Source organism: Dromiciops gliroides, chromosome 1, assembly GCF_019393635.1.
Source record: "Dromiciops gliroides isolate mDroGli1 chromosome 1, mDroGli1.pri, whole genome shotgun sequence".
Classification (NCBI taxonomy): Eukaryota; Metazoa; Chordata; class Mammalia; order Microbiotheria; family Microbiotheriidae; genus Dromiciops; species Dromiciops gliroides.
Window position 1 is genome coordinate 236362418 of NC_057861.1, and position 19867 is coordinate 236382284.

The following is a 19867-nucleotide window of genomic DNA, read 5'->3' on the forward strand; positions in this document are numbered from 1 at the left end:
GTTTTCTTCTCTTTTAGAAAAAAAATTGTTTTAAAAATAAAAAAGTTTGGGAGTCTGGAGCGTAAAACCAGGTCATCTCAGAGCCATAAGGAACTGAAATTTGTTGGGCCAGTGTCTCTCTCCCTCTCACTTCTAGCCTTGGCAGTTTGGTAGAGGTTTCTCTTAGACGGTGAAAGATACGGTAAAGAGCTGGTCAAAGACATTCAGTTACTTTGTAGAAAAAGTAGCCCGACCCTTCGAACCTCCCCCACCCCCTCCTCACCGCCCCACCTTCATAATTGCAAATTTCTAGATGGTATCCTTAGGCTAGGTAACAAACATAAGTAAAAGCCCTCAGGAACTTTGATGGATGTGTGCGTTCCGACTCCGAAGTCAATTAGTAGCTCGTAGGCAAACCTCGGTGAAATAGCTATTTCTTTTAAAAAATCACTAATTTTATGGGGTGGGGGCTGTTAGTATTTTTAATGGAAAAAATTAACAAAATAGTTTAATTCAACAGGAAAACACGTCCAAAGCAGCAACAGTTCTGACAATGAACCATCTTAAAAAAAAACAACAAACCTGATTTTAATTTAATTGCTACTTGCTAAAGAATTCTAAGGCAACGAAGGGCTCAAAACCCATTAATTTTAGCAACTGAACAAGACTTGCTTTCTCTTCACAATTATACTCGATCAAAAGTGTATTAATTTTAAAAGCTACTCAATCGTTTATATTTAGAGTCTTCTCCATTTAACTTCCTTTCCAAACGCGATTGTGGTGAAATTGGGATACATGGCTTTAACTGGGGAGGAAAGCAAGCAAAACTAGGGAAATTCACAGTAAGGATTTTAAAATCCCTAAGTGTTTAACAGAAATTTACAACGAAGAACTGGCGGAAGGGGGAAGGGGAAAGGGTAAATTCTCTCTAGCTCATTCCCTTCCTTTCCAATCACCCTCACTCCCCACCAGTGAACCACAGTGCTCACAATCCAGTTTTGTTAGAAAGGAAACAAATTTTCTGGTTAGATTTGACATTGATCATTTAGCCCCCAATACTATTTGAAAATTACCTGCCCCCGCTAAGTTCTCTCTACCAAGAAGCCTAAGGAGAAATCCCAGAGAAACCGACTAGCGCGTATTAGAAATGTTTTTACTTCGTTTTACCTGGGAGAAAAAAAATGGAAAGGGGGGGGGAGAACTACTCTTAAAACACAGTACTTCCTACCCCAGTTAAATTCTCTGTCCCCAGTCTTTGGGTCACGTCCATCGGAAGGAATGATGTTTGTTAGCTCGGGGAGCGAGACAGACTTCACACAGCTCCCGCCAGATGAGACTCTCTCTGTACAAACTGATGCGGACTGATATCCAGCTGATAACCCCTGGGGAACGAGTTATTTTAATTCCCAGTCACTTTTCCTGCTAAGAACCGTGTTGATTTGTGCCCAATTGTGATAACCATTTGGAGAGAGAAAAGAAAGGAGAAAATATGAATACTCAGTTCTCACCACAACCTGCTTGAAATGACTTACCTGAATTTTGAATGGGGCGGGGATGGGCGTGGAAAGGGATATTTAGAAGACCAAATTGAGTATATAAAACCTGATAAATTTTGTGGTTATTACAGACGTTTAAATATGGGAGCATTTTCGCCTACCTGATCTCCCACACTTACTTGTTCACCACTAGTCCGAATTGGAATAACAAGGGAGTGGCGGACGTGAACTTCACGGAACTAGATGAAAGATTGAGACAGACAGTCGGAGGAGAGAGACAGAGAGAGAGAGAGAGAGAGACAGAGACAGAGAGGGAGAGACAGAGACAAAGAGAGACAGAGAGGCAGAGACAAAGACAGACAGACCGACAGACAGACAAAGAGAAAGACTAAGATGAGACAGTGAGAAAGAAAGAGCAAGTTAACTCAGCGGTGGAATTATCCTTTAGCTGTTTTAGAAAATAAATTCCCCACTAGCAGCAAAACTAGCAATCTCGGGATCCCGGGAAAGCGGGTCCTAAAGGTCTAAGGTCGGAAACAAACAGACCAACCGCAGCCCCCACTCTGCAGTCCCCAAGACCACCCCCCCCCGTAGTATTTAATTTGTGGGGGTGGAAGGAGTTAATAGAGAGGGGAGCTGAGACCAATCGAATTTTCTTTTTTAGTTGAAATATCTTATTTGGGATAGTTCTCTCCCTCTTTCAATACGTGAGGTGTTTGTTTTTGCGCGATCGGGTTGGAAAGAACCCAAGGGGAACATTTTTTAGGGACCGTGTGAGTATGGGGTGTCTCTTATGGAGTACGGTTGGGATGGGTCTTGTGGGACACTTAGGACATAGAGACTTTAATAGTGGATCTCAGTCCTCCCACCTGTGCCCCTTAGGCGCTTGGGACCCACGCTCCTCCCCATCCAGCCCAGCTCCGAGTCCCTTGGACTCGGCCTAGTGGAACTAGCCTTAATTCTGGGACTGGGCTTCGCGGGTTGCTCTACTTACTCACCCCACGCTCTACAGACTCTGCCGGGCTCAGCCTCTTTCTCTGGAACACGCACAGCCTCCCCTGCCCCCATGTCCCCTCCCCCTCCTTCTCCTCCCTCCTTCCTCGTCCCCTCCCCTCCTCTTTGGTTCCCTCCCCTCCCTCTCTCCCTCCTCTTCACCTCCAGAGCCTAGCAGCTCAGAGTGAGCCGAGAGGGCCCGCTGACTGGCACCCTTCTGGCGAGCGCTGTTTGTTTAGGACTCAGTGAATCCAATCAGGAGCAGCAGGCTGCAATTTTCCGGCAGGGCTGTGAGAGGCGCCTCCTCTCTCCTTTTTATACTTGAGCAGCTCATCGCCGCACACCCGGGACTCTCGCCTTCGCTTGCTTTCCTCGGCTCCAGCTCCTTGCTCCTGGGATTAAACACCACTGCAACCAGCCTCGATGCAAATCGACCACACTAGGTTTGGTTCGTTTTTCTCCTCCCGTACCCCTTTCCCTCCCCTTTTCTGCCCTTTGCCATCTTCCCCATCCCCCCCCTCCCATCCCCTTTCCTTTTCAGTCCCTCGCTTCTGGCCTTTCCCGTTCTCTCATCCCCTTGGGGGGCAGGAAGGGGGGGGGGAAGAGAAGCAAACACACTCCGGACACCAGAAAGCTACGTCCAGGATTCCGGGTGGGTCCTCTCTTCCTTCTTCCTCGATGTCTGTATTTGCTGCCGGATTTTCTCGGGACAGAGCCTCTCTCCGGCAAACTTCGACTCTTTTTCTGAGCCTGAAAGACTTATCAGCTCAGAGCCTTATCTGCGAGTTATCTCAAAGGGAGAACTGGGGTGGGGGGAGACCTGGAAGGGGGAGCAGATGGGCGGGCAGGCAGACTCATTTTATACTATCCGAGCGGCGATTGTGGGTGCTGCTATTATTTTGACTGTGGTTATCTTCCACCGTCCGAAGAGATTTCGGAAAGCAGCCTCCGAGGAGGTGGGACTTGCTGGTTTCTTCCGTGGCGCGCTGTCACTTCTTCCTTCTCCCTTCTTTTGGGCGGACTTGATTCTGGGGCGAATTTCTCCCCGTCCCCCCTTTTCCTCCCTCTTTCTCTTCTCCCCTCTCTCCCCTCTGTCCCAGTTGTGCGATTTTTCTCTTGCGTGTGGGGATGGTGTTGGTGTGGAATAGATGGGGCAGGGTGCTAGGGCTACAAATCATGTATATGTCTCTGCTAGTGTTCGCGTTTGAGTGTGTATGTGTGTGCGCGCGTGTGAGTGCGGTCAGCCCCAGAGGGCTTGTTGATCGTGGAACCGTGCCATTTCTAAGGTGTGCAATGGCAGCTGCAGCGGCGACTGATGAACAAGGTTTGGGCTTGGGTCTCGATCCTTGTAACTCTTGGGTCCCGCAGCTGATGGCGTGGCCTGGCACAGCCTCTCACCAGAAGGTAGTTGGCTCCACTTCGGCTCCCCTTCGCCCCCGCCTCCCAGCCTCCTACGTCTTCTCACCACTGGTGCTCATCTCGGGATCTCTCTCTGTTCTTTCCCCCTCAACCCCTCCCTCTTCCCCACCCTCCTCCTTCCCTCCAAGGCAGCTAGGAAAACTCTAGGAGAGATCCAGTGGGGGAGAAAGTCGCGGTTTCGTTTTCAGGGACAGGTTGCTTTTCTAGGGCTCCTCCTAGTTTTTACCAGGGGAAACCTTAGAAACAGTCACCCAGGAGAAGATAGAGGGAAATAAAAGGGGATAGGGACCCCGAGTGTACGCACTCATAACTCATTCTCTTAAAAAAAAGGCCTTTTGTTTTCCTGGTCCCCTTCCCCAAGAGTAATTAACTCTCAGTCAGAAAAGTCGCCCAAACGAGACTTCACTAGATTATCTTGAGACAGTGCCAGGGACCCTCTAGGGCTGCTATTGGACCCAGCAAAGGATGCTGAAGAGGGTGAGGGAAAGAGGCTCTGTGGGGGCGTCTGGGGGTGCGGTGGGGAAGAGGAAATAGGTATCTCTGGGTGCGAGTGTTCAGTGGATTACTGCTGCTCCAGTCCAAGCTTCTCAGTTACTCCCCTGTCCTCCCCCTACACCCGCCCTCCCCAGGAGAGGAAAGGGGGCTTTTCAAATGACTGTTTAAGAAAGTGGAGAGTGAGGTTTGGAGCGCTCCCTCATTTTCTTATTTGGTAATATTTCTCTCGGTGTCTCTCTCTCTCTCTCTCTCTCTCTCTCTCTCTCTCTCTCTCTCTCTCTCTCTCTCTCTCTCTCTCTCTCTCTCTCTCTCTCTCTCTCTCTCTCTCTCCCTGGTTTCCATCCCGGCCCTCCCTTCCTCCAGGAGCTAGCGGAGCTGCTAGGTGCGGCGCGGGACCTTGGATGGCCTTGACTGACGGTAGTTGGTGCCTGTTGAAGCGGTGCGGGGCCGGGGCTTCGGACGCCAGCGACTCTTGTCCCTTCCCAGCGCGGGAACCTTCTTCCCCACCCTCCCCCCTCTCCTCTTCTTCCTCCTCTTGCTGCTCCCGGGGGGGCGAGCGGGGCTCCGGCGGCGCCGGCTCCTGCAGGACGCCCCAGCTAGACCCGGACGGGGCCGGGACTCCGGCTCGATCATTGTTGCTCAGCTCTTACGCGCCACACCACTTCGGCCCCCCCCACGGCCCCTCTGCAACCGGGGTCGGGGGCCAGGGGAGCGCCCTGTCGGGCTGGGAGGATCTACTGCTCTTCACTGATCTCGACCAGGCCGCGACCGCTAGCAAGCTGCTCTGGTCCAGTCGCGGCACCAAACTGAGCCCTTTCGCTGCTGCGGAGCAGCCGGAGGAGATGTACCAGACCCTCGCGGCCCTCTCCTCCCAGGGACCAGCAGCTTACGACGGCGCGGCCGGTGGCTTCGTGCACTCTGCGGCCGCGGCCGCAGCGGCAGCTGCAGCCGCCGCCAGCTCTCCAGTGTACGTCCCAACCACCCGCGTGAGCTCCATGCTTCCCGGCTTGCCTTACTTACAAGGCGCTGCTAGCGGGCCTCCTAATCACCCCGGCGGCGGGCACCCTGGCTGGCCCCAGCCTTCAGCCGATAGCCCCCCGTATGGCAGCGGAGGCGGCGGCAGCAGCGGCGGAGGCAACGCGAGCACCGGGGCTTCCCATACTTCTGCCCGCTTCCCTTATTCGCCTAGTCCTCCGATGCCCAACGGCGCGCCCCGGGAATCCAGCGGCTACGGGGCCAGTGGGAGCAGCGCAGGGAGCAGCAGCGGCGGTGGAAGTAGCAGCGGGAGCCTCGGGGCCATGGGCAGTCGGGAGCACCAGTACAGTCCGCTGACCGGGCCTCGGTCGCTGAATGGATCTTACCACCATCACCACCACCACCACCACCACCCTGGCCCCTACTCGCCTTACGTGGGAGCTCCGCTGACGCCCGCCTGGCCCACTGGCCACTTCGAGAACTCCGTTCTGCACAGCCTTCAGAGCCGGTCTGGGCCCCCGCTTACGGTGCCCCGGGGCCCGAGCGCAGGTAATGTCGACGATGTGCCCCAAAAGCGGGGGTGAGGGTAGGAAGGAAGCTAACAATGAAGAGAGAATAGGGAGAGAAGGGAGAGGAAGCCAGCATACGGAGACGAACGGGAGCAGTCGGTCAGGGTGGTAGAGATTTTCAGAAACTGGGAAGTCACAAGTTGGACTTGGTAACGTTAGGTTAGAGACTGGGTCTGTCTGTGTCTGCGTGTGCCCAGCTAAGTTACGTTAGTCTGGGGGCATTGATATATTGAATTGAAAAGGGCCGCTTTCATTTTGCTATGTATTCAAATGTGTAGGATTTTATACATATATGGGAAGGGGTGTTGTGTGTGACTTATGAAAAAGGGGGGGAGGGAGAGCATTAATTTATTTTGCTACTTCGAAGGAACAGGCCTTGCGGGACAAACCCTTTCCTTAGAATCCTCTTTCCTACCTTCAAAAAATTTTCTTACTCTCTTACCAACATTTAGGGGTTTGCTATGAAAATTGGAGTTCTACAGTGGGGATGAGATTTTTGATTGACTGGACCTTGAGGGATTTAGGAGAGCTTGGGAATTTTAGTTATCCTCTCCTCCTTCCAATTCCCACAAACACCTCAATTTTCTATCCTGCCTAAGGGGTTTTGTTTTATTTTATTTAAAAATTATATATTTTAAAGAATCACACAGCAGTAAGGGATTGAGTATAACTTGTCTTTTTCCTGAGTTTCGCCAGTCCTGTCTTGGCTTATGGGTGCCGTTTTCATTTGATAGATACTACTGAGTTGGTAACTTGCGTGATTATTCCCTGAAATTCTGTATAAATTAGTTACCATTTTTGAGGGAGACTGTCCTGCTGGCATAGGGGAGGACTCCTGGGCCTTGGTAGCTGAAATCTGCCAGGTCTGGTATGGTTTCCAATGTTCATACTCACCAACAGGACTGAGTTTGTGTGCCTGGAGTGTCATTTGGGCAAATCTATCCCACTTAAGCATAGGTAATGAAGGGCACCTCCTATTTCAGTCCAAACTGGACAAGTCCTTCCTAAACATGTAGGGCAATGGATCCAAACAGTAATTACCAGGATACCTAAACTGAACCTCTCATTTATTTTTCATCTCCATCTAGGCCTTTCTCAGCTCTCCCAGGAGCTCCACTCATCTTATTTCTGACCTAATGTTTGCTAATCTGACAAATCCAATGGAATATATTTTCACTTTTGGGGAAGGCACAGCAGTATTGATACCATAGAAGATACAAACTAGTGTCAGACTCTTGTTCGTCTATACAGCTTTTTAGTCTTCTCCACATACTTTCTTGGGCTCAGGTATTAAAAGTTGAAGTGTAAAAGCATAAGAGACAAATTCTGGCATTACTAAGCCTCCAGCCCTTTGGAGGCCACTGCAGTCATGGGTTGAGGTACTCAGTGGGTGGTGTGACTATGAAGTAAAAACATGAGTTCCACAAGCCACAGGCCAAAGTCAGTTTTCTTACTTTATTGGGAGCAGGTAAATATGGAGACAATTAACACTGCCTTGCTCCTTGCCACCTTTTCATGCTTTAATTTGCCCTTTTGCCCCTTTCCCCCCCAAGCTATCATTTGATGTTAATTTTTGAAAATCACCTGCATAAAAGTGTATGTGTGCATGCCATCAACTAGGTGCACAATTTTGCCATTACCCCCGGTCCCCCCCCCCCATACACTTAAGATGACATCTGTAAGGTAACAAATCCTATTTGCTTCCAGAAATTGAGGATGTGGGGCTTTAGAAAAAAGAAAAAAGATGGTGGGACCTATTGTTGGGGTATGCTTGTATTAGAGGAAGACCAGAAAACAGTGAATAGAATATGTTTGTAGATCAACATTTAGGAGCTAGGGCTATTTCTTAAAACAGAGTGCCCCTTTACCTCTCCTTCAAATTACTCTGATATTTGATAGGATAGTGTGAGAGAAGATGTTTTTCTAAAGAACACTAAAGAATAATCTTTGAATAAGCAAATTATTTTAAATCAAAGGATTCCTACAATATCTGTAGTAGAGGTATAGTGGCTTCTGATTTTAAATATTTTAAGTAATATATCTGTTTCAAACTTAGTCTTCTCACCTATCCACACTCTTATCTTTCTTCTCTTTAGGTCTTATTGTAATTAATTCAAATGTGACCAAATAACATGAGCGGGCAAAATAATTTTTTCTTTTTTTTTCAATTTTTTTTTCTTGTAAAAAATTGAGTGTTGAAAGAGTAGGATTATTAAGAATAGGGCTTGGGGAAGTTTTCCAAGATTCGGAGAAGGAAAGCAGAGAGAACTCCCTGGATAGAAGGAAGGAGAAACTAAATATCAATAGCATTCTTTGCTCCCCGAATTGCAGGTGTCTTGATGACAAATGTCTTTAAGGGACCAGTGCCAGGGAATGTCAGTGTTACACTGGTCTTAACCGTCTTTCCACATCTCTTCTTCTCACCATCCATCCCCTCCTTCCACCTTTTAAAGCACCGACGAAAATCTTTCTTTCAATCTGTCCAATTTAGAGTTTTCGGAATCTAACCCAGGTTCCTCATCCCTGGCTCACCGGTTCCCTGCGAAGTAATAAGTAGAGATCTCCGTGCACATCCCTCATTCTTTCAATTTGTCGACTTCGAGGCGGCGACTCAGTATAATCTCAGGTCCTTTTACATAGTGATTTTTCGTGTAGTGAACACTATGTAGTTAGTGATCACATCTTAATGAATACATCCTGAAAGAAACCGAAGGGACCCGTGGTTTCTGCAGCTTTGTCTTAAGTCATTATTGTGTGGACTATAAGCTTGGGGAAGAGGAAGGATGAGTGATAGAGACTGATTTATGCAAAGGTTGGGCTCCAAAACCAATGAACAGAAAAACTATCTATGCAACCAGGAGTCCTCCCTCCCATTTTCAATGAAAAGTAGGGTTCAGATTTGTAGATACATGTAAGCCAGATAATAAAAGGGAGTGGGGTGGGAGGGAGAAACGACAATCAACCAAACATGTAAAACGATGCTTGGTTTTCCTTTTGAATTAAAAAAAATGGTGAAATTCAAATTAATTTCACAACCAGATTTGGGGCATTAATGTTTATATTCACTTTAGGAGGCTGCATACTTTCTGAACTTTCAAAATGACATGTAATAGGAACGGTGCAAAAAAAAAATAGGGAGAGGAGAGAGAATTTTGAAGGCAAAGCGAAATACTCCCTCTAATAGGTACTCTGAAAGGTAACATTTTAAAGTCAACAACCAAGACAAATAACTGTTTAACTTCAGTGTCCTTGAAGTACTAAGCATTTTTACTGATTACCGAATTCAATGGTAGCTTTTAGCGGGAGAACAAAACCTCACGTGTATTGTGTTTGTTGGTTTGCCAGGAAAAACCTTAAACTGTATTCTCGATTCTACAGAATATTCAGTTAATTTCTGAAAGATGGAAAGGTTTGCTTTGTAGAGGAAATATTGCAATTGTTAGTCGAAAACCTTAAGCTCTTTTAAGTAATCTTACAATGAGCAGTCAGTAAGTCGACGTTTCCAGAAAGAGGGATAAATGTAGAAAATGTGTCACCTGTAATTTAAAGAATCTTCATGATAAAAATAGTTACAAATATTGGGTTACATCTTCTTGGTAAAGTCTTCCTCTAAGAAGAATCTGTTTATCCATTTACTCACATTCAGTTGTTTGTGTGTGGGGGAGAGTAATAAAATGTTACAACTATTTGCTCTTAATTAGTGATTTTTATTAGCAGGTTTATTTTAACTATGGGTCAACAAAATGGGCAAATCTGTAAATCAGGATTCCAAGCACATTTTTAATACAACAGAATTTTAGTCTGGATGAGGTTAGACTTACCTTACAAATTAAAATGAAAGAAAGGCACAGAATATGGGTTGGGGGGTGGTGGTGTTATTAAGGGGGGGGTAAAGTGTTAATGTTACAATGACAAAAGAGGTTAGAGGCAGCTGTACATACCTCCCACTCTGGCCACTCTTTAAAATATCATTGTTTTATAGGAAAAAGAAATGTTTTAAAATAAGGTGTTTTTTCTTAAGCAGATCTTTTAGACACTCTGCCCCATGAATGTTTATTTGACTGATACATTTTTCCTAAAGGAAATTGATCATTTTTCTGATTAATTGATACAGTTCCAAAAAGAATGACCACAGTTTAGAAAGAATTCCACTTGATAAAGAAAAAAAAAGCCAACCCTACAAATCAGTCTCATTTCAGCAGTCTTTTACTGAATTGGTGAAAGAGGAGGCGATAGTAGAAAAAAAAATTTTAAACATCGTGTTAGGCTTTAAAAATATTTAAGGGAAATTTAGGAAAAGGATAGAATACCACCATTCCTCTATTTAATTAATGCACTTTCCCCAGGTTTTGGGAGTGGAGGTGAACAGAACTGTGTTAATGTTTAATGACCTCTTCTGGCTTGGCAAATAATCTTATTGTAACTGTGCAGGCTTCATTCCTGAAAGTATTCAGTCTAAACTTGGGGAGAACTAGAGTGGGATTAGGAGGAGGGCGAATAGCAGAATCGATAATATAAGAACTATACACATAACAAGTTCTCCAACCAGAGAACCACATTTTCTTTGAAATTTCCTTTTCTCACCCCCCCCCCCTTTAAATTGAAAGCTATATAACAATATCAACCTCCCTTTGTACAGTTTCCAGTGGAACTGCTGGACAAAAAAATTCAAATAATTTAGGCAAATGTCAGAATGGTGTGACTCCACCAAACTTGTGGAATAAAATAGATTCCCGAGAATAGATAGCTTTGGGCAGTAGGGATGGGGACCAGACCTTAAATTTCACTTGTTTAGGGAAATCCCAGGTGAGGAAAGTCACTCTTTTAGTGAAGATTGATACCTTCTTTGGCATCTAATAGTCTCTGAGAGTTAACTAGAGCAGAGGAGTCAAACTCGAATAGAAGTGGGGCTGTGCCTAAGGATCCGTGCCTGGGGGGTAATATTAGATTGCACTTATTTATTTTGTTAAATATTTCCCAATTGCATTTTAGTCTTGGTTCAAGCCACACTGGGAGGTAGGCCAGGTGTTTTGAGGCCCCTGGCCTTAAATTCTGAGAGGTTATGACTACTTAGGTTCACAGTCAAAATTTGTCAGAATTGAGACTTAAACCTAGGTCTTCCTGGCTTTGAGGCTGCTCTCTGTCCCCCACTGGAGTGGGGGAGTACAAGAAAAATGGGATGATTCTAGAAGGTCTTTGGAGTAAACCCTGAATCATTGATAATCTGAGATACCACCTTGGGTTCTTAAGTGTGGGGAGGGGGGGGAGTGGAGTGAAAGACTGCAGTCGAATTTTGGAGGGAGCAAGGTAATTTCATTACAATTCCATTGGTTTAGTAGGGAGAGCCATTTCACTTCCAGATTATTTGGAGGAAAGCAGATAAGAGCAGGGTCTGGCACCCTAGGCCTTTAATAGCCCCCATTATAGGGTCAGGGATGTAGAGGTCCCTATTAGTTCATCCCCCTTCATTTACAGAAGAGCAATTTGAAGCCTAGGGAGGTGAAATTTTCACTCAAGTTCTTCATCAAGTCAGTGTCAGCTTCTCAGTCTCTAGATATTTGTATCAATCATTGTCTCCTTTCTTGTTCCCTTATGGGTCCCCCTCCAGAACTGCTGGAGGATCTGTCGGACAGTCGAGAATGTGTGAATTGCGGTTCTATCCAGACACCCCTGTGGAGAAGGGATGGGACAGGCCACTACCTATGCAATGCCTGCGGGCTCTACAGCAAAATGAACGGACTGAGTCGACCCCTCATCAAACCCCAGAAAAGAGTGGTAAGTGTGAGAATGCCCAGAGCAGCCTATGACTGAATCCATATGGGGCTGAATCAACCTTTTCCCTTTGGCTGTGGATGTCCCAGAATTCAGGGCCCCCTGGGTGGCATCATGAGATGAGATAGAGGGGAGTCCTGTGGCTGGGACATAGCCAGACAGTTCTCATAGACTTGTTAACAAGTGGGGGAGATAGGACAGACCCAGAAAGCTGTTTAATTCCACCTGGGGTTGTGTGGGGGTTTGGGGCTCCTGTGTAGTCCTGGGTTCAAGCAGGAAGGAAAGAAGTTTGAAGTGATTCTCCATGTAGATTCTTATTCACTCCTGGATTCTGTTGTGAGTTATTTCTGAGGCCAGCTTGTTTTTTGGGCCCAAGAGACAGATCTTTTCTAGGTTCCTAATTCCACTTAAAATTAAACATCTTCAGCTTTGATGGGTAGAATACTATGTATTCTTTAACTTTTTTTAGAAGGGGGAAGGTGTTGGTTTTTGGTAAATCTGGGTTAGTTTGCTACTGTTTTTGAATTGATATTATCTGAGGTCTTTGAAAGCTAGAAATTACAACAAGTCTTTTAAGTTTATGATGTTGGAAAGCTTCGATTTTTCTTGGGGGATCAATTTCACCTCCGTGTGTTTTTAGTCTCTCCCTGAGAGCCGGTTATTATTGCTGCATTTACTGCATAAAACACATTACAGACAGTCCTAGTAAAACTAAGGGACAACATTTATTTTAGAGAAATACCCTAGTCCCTAATGCATTTTAAAGTAAGACATTTTGCTGTAGGATGCTAGATTTCTTAAGTGTGTAGCTAATTTATTTGTTATATTCTAATTAGCAGGAGCAAATGCAACACTTTATTGTGCTAAATAGATTAGATTGAAATTGCATCACAATGGAAGTCTGTCACCTTATAGGAGGCAATTAGTTTTATGGGTTTGTTTCTAGTGTATTTAAAATAAAGTGGCTAGGGTGAATTTAATGAGTGTGAATGTATACAGTTAAACTTAATTATAACCTACAATTTATCAGCTTCCCCCAAAAGGCCCTGTTTTAAGAACTCAATAAATAAGTTCTAGGATATGGGATGGGAGGCATGGATGTTGCAGTAATTTATGTTATATATACCTACATATAAAATAAATTTATATCTCCCTGGAAAATGTCAGAAGGAAGTTTCAATGTTTCCAGGTTTTTAGTTAATGGATGAAAACAATGAAACCACATTTACGGTTCTTAAAAGCCACATTGAGTTAAGTACTTGCTGAAGGTAACATTTTCTCTAATTTAGGTGCCATACTTGACTGCCAAGTAAATTTGATCTATTTAAAAGGCAGATTCAGGTTTGAATAATACCATTTGTTTTACAAGTTTTGTGTACGTGTGCCTATAAGTAAAATTTCTTTCAGCTAAGTAAATATGATGAAGAAATGCAGGGGGCAAGAATTAAGAAAAAATAGAAACAAAAAAAAAATCCCAGAATTGACTTGTTCCCGTCAATGTAACAGGTGTCTTAGTGGAAACCAAGGTCAGCCAATATAGCTAGCAAATAGGCAATAAATGGAACCAATAAGAGGGTGTGTCATGAACAATTAGTAGTCAGTGTAGACTTCTTATTTATGGTCACAGTGGAGAGGATACTTCTCAGAAACTCAGTGTTATACTTAAGTTTGTTTAGCCTGCAGTACATAACCAATCACAGCAAATTTGACATTGCAAAATAACAGATTTATGGTGTAACTTGAATTCCTTGTCAGGGATGAATGTAACAGAGATCACTTGTTACAAGGGACTTTTATAACCCATTCACCTTCATTTCACATGTTTATGAGGATTGGCTTGACTTATGATATATGGTTGACAGCCATAAAGTTCTTTGTAATAGTGCAATTTCTGATACAGGATTGTTTCACATTGACTTCAAATTCCACTGAAAACTCATAAACGGCTTGTGTACAGAATGGACCTTGATGTCACTAATTTACTGACTTCATATATTCCTAAAGAGGAAGCAATTATCACTTTTAACCCCTTCTCCCTCATTTTTTGGAGGTAGGAGGAAGACAAAAAGTAGTGAGTTGCTCCCATCTTAGCTCCCTCAGTTTCTCTCACATGCTTATTTTTGTCATCATACTTGATTTGATGATTGCTCCAAAAATATATCAGATCAGACAGGCTCATAAATTTAAACCTGTGGAAGTTAAGCTAATTTTTTTAAAGATAATTCTTAATGTGGAATTTAATTTTCAGTTTAAGGCACTGCTTGAAAGGTGCACCAGTGGAATGATTTTATTTGGTTTTATTTAATTTTTCTTTTATATCAAGTCTTAAACTCTAGTAAAGGCAGAACACACACACACACACATATGATAATAAGCTTTGTTTTTTATTTTGGAGTCTTTCAAAAACTTACTCTAGTGACTGGTTCACAGAATTGTTCTGTTCTTGTTTGTGCCTGCATTCTCGGTGTACATAAAGAGATGAAATCCTTTGTTGCAGTCCCTCTGAATTAAATGTTTATGTCTAGTAACGATGATTATAATATCATTTATAGAGCTTCAACTGCGTTCATCACAATAACCATATGAGATTGATAGTCCCTCTTTTTTTTTTTTTTGGGTGCTGGGCAATGAGGATTAAGTGACTTGCCCAGGGTCACACAGCTAGTAAGTGTCATGTGTCTGAGGTTGAATTTGAACTCAGGTCCTCCTGAATCCAGAGCTGGTGCTTTATCCACTGCACCACCTACCTCCCCCCCCCCCCCAGTACCTCTATTATTTAACATTTCTCATTTTATAAATGAGCAAACTGAAGTTCAGAGAGGCAAGTGACCTGTCCAGGTTCACAGAGCTACTGGTATGCAGCAGAGATGGGATAGGGAACCAGATCTCCTAACTACAGGTTATTCTTCCCACCACCTCAGGCAGTCTCTGAAGAGTTAGGCTTTCATGTTCTGAGGACCTTTCAAGCAGTTTTTGCCATTTTGCAGGCAGATTTGTTGCATACTATGAAGTACTCTCCAGGTATTCACAATGACTTTTAGTTTGCATAGCTAAGTTTTCTAAATATATTTCCTTAATTGCACATAGTTTTTTTGGGATATTAAAATGCTTCTATCCTTTAGTTTCCAACCACCTTTTGGACAGCTAGATAGACTCCACTTGGAAGATAATTTGAAACCAAATTTCTAGTTTTAAGGATCGAATTATTTTAAAATAATTTTAAATTAAATTAACTCATAATATTAATTTTTAATATCTTTGAGGCTCATCCATTTTAATTTTATAATTAAACAACTGAGAACCTGCATAAAACAAGTTCCTTTTAATGATATCATGAACAGAGGGGAGGCTAGTTTTGAAGTCTTAGTGACACCCTATCTAGGTGAATCTATATAATATCTTTAATCGAAGTGCATTTATTGCTTTATCTCCACAGTAAATGTGAATACAAATCAGGATGAGTGATCTTCATTTCTATCAGTGTAAATAAGACAATGTTAGCCACTATTGTTAAAACAATGAAAAATTTATATTCTTTCTCTAATCATCAGATGGGTAATAATTAAGATAACAGTTAAGTATAAGGTATAAAGCATACTCTTTCTCATGTTTTGCTCTATATTGTAGAAATTTCCAAGGTCAATTAAGACATGTGTGTATGTGTGTGTGTGTGTGTGTGTGTGTGTGTGTGTGTGTGTGTACACATATAAAATATAGCTCTCTCCTCATCCCTTCCCTCCCTGCTCCCACATTCCTTTTGGCTATTATTAGTTTGCTCCTTTCTGAAAAATTGGATAATTACCTTGATTCTGCATGTGAGAAAATGGAGATAAAAAGTTCAAAGGGGCTTCAGCCTAAAGCAATCCAGCAAACAGTGACTTCTTGTAGACTGGGTTTCCCAACATCTCACCTAGATATAATGATTGACTATTGACTATAACAATAGGAAGGATGTTCACATTGTGCCTTAACTAGTTATAGCCAGTTCTAAGTTTTGAATATAAAATGTACTTTGTAATTTTTTAAACGGTAGTCCTGATTGTTACACTTGAATAAAAACAAAAAGCAAACCCCTCCAATATCAACATCTAGGAAGTGCTTCCAAGTTCTGATGAGAAGAAACTGTTTCAAACATGTTCTCAAGGTGATGGTGCTGCTAATAGCTCTGAGCCAGAACCGATTACCTCAATATTGCATGGATACTTGTCAAGGGCTATTTTTAAGACAGAGTAATACACCATAGCAAATCTGCTTATCAGCTTTGTGAGATAAATCATACTATATAAGCCTTTAGCATGTAGTCTTGATCCAGGAAGAATTATAACTGATTAATTTTATTTCTTGCTTTCACATTTCTTTTTCCAGGTATTTTAGTTCTCACAAAACTCAAATGATATGACTTGACAGTATCAGGGACACCAAACATTAAAGGACGCAAGCAGATGGATATTTCCCAAAGTTTGATTTATTTGTTCTTGTTTCTAGCCTTCAACACGGCGGCTCGGTTTATCCTGTGCCAACTGTCATACCACAACCACCACCCTGTGGCGTAGAAATGCAGAGGGTGAACCTGTTTGCAATGCATGTGGGCTCTACATGAAACTTCATGGGGTATGCCATTTAATGTGGTTTTACATCATTGATGCAATTGAATGTGGTTTTACATCATCAAACATGTGTGGTTCTGGTAGGATTAGTATATGCCTAGTGAAATGGTGTCAAAAAAAGAAAAGAAAAGAAAAATATGGGAAGCATTCAGGATTTTATGTTCAACAAAACAATCAGATCTCTCACAAATGTAAAGAAAAGCAGGAATAAGTAAGCAAGGAAGCAAACAAACAAAAAAGCGCTAACAAAAATCACAGACTGAGTTATTATGAATGTGAGAAAATCAGTATAGTTTTTAATCTTTGTGTGTGTGCTAAACAGGTACAAGGTATCTGTTTTTGTTAACAATTCCAGATATTTTCATTTCAAAATATGGCGTAAAATACCATCAATATGTAGAACTTCTTTATTTTAAAGGGGGAAAAAGGTGTGGGATATAGTAATAAATAAAAGTATGTAAATGTTTTTAAAATTGTAAATTGGCTTTACAATTTTTTGCTAGAATGAAAAATTTAATCTGTTTTTCTCTACAATAAGTGGGCTGATTGAAAAAATATACATACATACATACATATATGTGATGTAGTAGAGGTGTTCTGTTTAGCAGTTCATTACTTTTTTAATGAAAGGACTCTCTATAATATTGAGCTGGAAAGGGCAAGCAATGCTAGTTTTGCACACATGAAATTCTATTGCAAAACTGATAGGACTGAGCTATTATAGGTGTTCTTTTACCTGATAGACTTGTCTGTAAAAGTCAGTTGCAGCTACAGTTTGATTTCTGCTCAATGAAGTATTTACTAAACTTTATGGTCTGTGTGGCCAATTTTTTTTTTTCAGGTCCCCAGGCCACTTGCTATGAAGAAAGAGGGAATTCAAACCAGGAAGCGAAAACCAAAGAACATAAATAAGTCAAAGGCATGCTCTGGTAAATATAAGAAAATAGTGTATTTGGTTGCAAAGTCTTTGCCAAAGTTTAGAAAAGGAGCAATATATATATAGTTATGGTGTTAATTATGTTTGTTTCAGGTAACAGTAACAATGCAGTTCCTATGACTCCAACATCCACATCTTCTAACTCCGATGATTGCAGCAAAAACACTTCTCCTACCACACACACCACAGGCTCAGGGGTGAGTGATAAAAAGACTACAGTACCTTTCCTTCTAAAGTAGAGTTCTCTATAGTATGTTATCTCAGCTTTTATCTTATCTAGTAGTTACAATAATCTAAAGCAACAGTTTAGTTTAGTTAGCTGATACTCCAATAGGTTTTTTTTTTTGAGGAAATTACATTTAAATGTAAACATATGACAAACTTAAGTACTTTACAAACCTCTTAATTAAGATCCATATCATTTTTTTATGGTTAAATTAACCCATGTAAAACTAAGAAGTTTTGGTTTGAAGAGCCTTAAATTGTTTTATTTCCAAGTTTTTATCTTGAGTTTAGTCATATGCACCACAAATATAGATCAGAAAAAATACCAGGTCAACAGTGGATTGGAATCCTGGACTGCTGGTACTTAAAAAGTCAGTTACCTTGGCTTATCAACTCTTGCTTTTATTATCTATTCAAAGCAAAGCTTATTCTAATTTATTATGTGTTGTATATACAGAGCTCTATTTCTGCCTTTGCCCTAGACTTTTATCCTCAGCTGTATAATATCTTGCTTTCTTATACGACTTTTTTTAAACCATGTTAGGGATGTCACCTGACTTTAGCCTTAGAGAAAGATTATGAGGGTGGGTGGGTGGTAGTAGGTAGGCAGCTAGTCAGCTGGGGAAGCTGTGTCATTGTGGAAAAACCAAGCCACACAGGTTTAAGTGAGTAGAACCCAAGTTCTCTCTTAACTGTTCTTTCTTTTAGATGCCAACTTGTCTTTAAGATTCTATTTTATGTACTTAATATATAATTTATTGTTAGAATATTAGAAAAATCTCAAAGCTATGATAATGTAGCTTAAGCTTATCCTTTATTAGAAAACAAAACTCAAAACAAAAATTGTTGCTTAAAATGATTTTTTTTTTGGTATGTCTCAGTGTTCTCTAACCCAAATTCCTTCCAGCTGTTTCATTACTGAAATATGCAGTTTCACTGTAAAAGTTTCAAAAAAGGGAAAAAAGGGAACCCTTTTCATTTGCTTTTGTTGTTTATAGATGCATCTTAAAGAATGCCTTTTGACTTTAGAGAAGATAGACTTGAGGGTGTGAGATGATGATTTTACAGGGAAGACAACACATTAATTTTTGAGGATCTTGAGTGGAACACATTAAACATGGAAAAAGTAAATACTAAAAAAGACACTGAAAAATGTTTAGTCTTCTTACTCTAGGCTTATAGAGTTATGATTATCTTGACAAATTGAGTAATACAAACCCAGTTACCTTTAAACTTTATTGATAGTTGAACACACTTTTTTTTGCCTTGGCGTTCTTATATCAGTAGGCTATATTGCCCAAAGTCATTAGATAATTGCCAAGTTTATTTTGTGTTTTTATTTTGTAAACTTCCCTCCCCCATACCCAGTTTGTATCTCCCAGTATTATAATAACAGGCACATTTGCCCAACAATGGGTGTTGGGGAATAGAAACCATTCAGGTGGAGAGTGGTTTATTCCTTTGTGGTTCCTATTTTAAAATGTCAAAAATAGCTACCAGTGATTGAAATCTATTGGCCTCAAGGGGAAAAAAGCATACTCAGTAAACATATCTGAAGTGGAATGTTGACTCAAGTTGCTTCTGTTTGGTGCCCTTGAATTTGGATACGCAGGTCTGCCCCAAGGGTGGGGTTTGCTTGTTGCAGATCTGGTGAGTGGTTGTTGTTATTAATATTATTTTCAGTAAGTCATGTTGTTGGTATCAGCTCAGAGAGGGGAGAATGTGGCCCACCTGGTAGGGAGCAAACTTTGGAAGACTGCAGAGTATTTTGGCTACTTAGTCATCTTTTCTATCCAGAGCAAAGGTCAGTTCCCTGTTTAAGGGCCAGGAAAGGCAAAACAACGCATGGACTTTTTGGAGAATGACAGATAAGCTTGCTCTTCTGTTGCAAACCACATGTCCACCATGCTGGGCTGGGTTTTCACTCCACCATTAGGCCCATTAGAGCCTGTAGCCTTTAGCCTTAGGCTGGGTCCCATTACTGCATGACCTGCTTATGGAGCAAGCTTCAAGTATCTGTGAAGAGGAGCATGTCTAACCTCCCCTCACCACCCCCAAAAAGTTCTTTTTACCAGTATTTCACAAATAGAGGCACTGATATTCCCAGTTAGTGTAGTCTTGGTTATCATCTCATCTCTACCCACTGAGATTTGGAGAGATATTTGCTGAATTTCACATTATTTTGTATATATTTTTTTCTGTACGTATATATGAGATAACATATACTTGTTATCTCCCCTCTTAATGTGAAATTTCCTTGAAGGTAGGCTAATTTTTGTCTGTGCATCCCCAGGGCGTGGCATAATGCCTGGCATATAGTTGGAGCTTAAGTTCTTGTTGACTGATTGAAACACCTCTTCCTACTCCTTGCCTCCACTCCAAAAACACGTTCACAAATAA

The 19867-nt window shown here is 42.1% G+C and overlaps 1 protein-coding gene across 3 annotated transcripts in view; it reads left to right on the forward strand.

The window, feature by feature from the left end:
* The first annotated feature begins 2793 nt into the window (after positions 1-2793).
* The window catches only part of GATA6 (GATA binding protein 6), a 42955-nt gene continuing 25881 nt past the window's right edge, over positions 2794-19867 (forward strand). The window contains exons 1-6 of one of the 3 annotated variants that reach the window (XM_043979874.1): positions 2794-2911; positions 4746-5906; positions 11535-11701; positions 16184-16309; positions 17147-17234; positions 17336-17439. In XM_043979874.1, the coding sequence (XP_043835809.1) occupies positions 4784-5906; positions 11535-11701; positions 16184-16309; positions 17147-17234; positions 17336-17439 (1608 nt within the window). In that variant the 5' untranslated portion in view covers positions 2794-2911; positions 4746-4783. Of the gene's footprint in view, positions 2917-4118; positions 4365-4745; positions 5907-11534; positions 11702-16183; positions 16310-17146; positions 17235-17335; positions 17440-19867 lie in introns of those variants that run through there. The other 2 variants (XM_043979864.1, XM_043979881.1) reach the window with 2 other exon arrangements.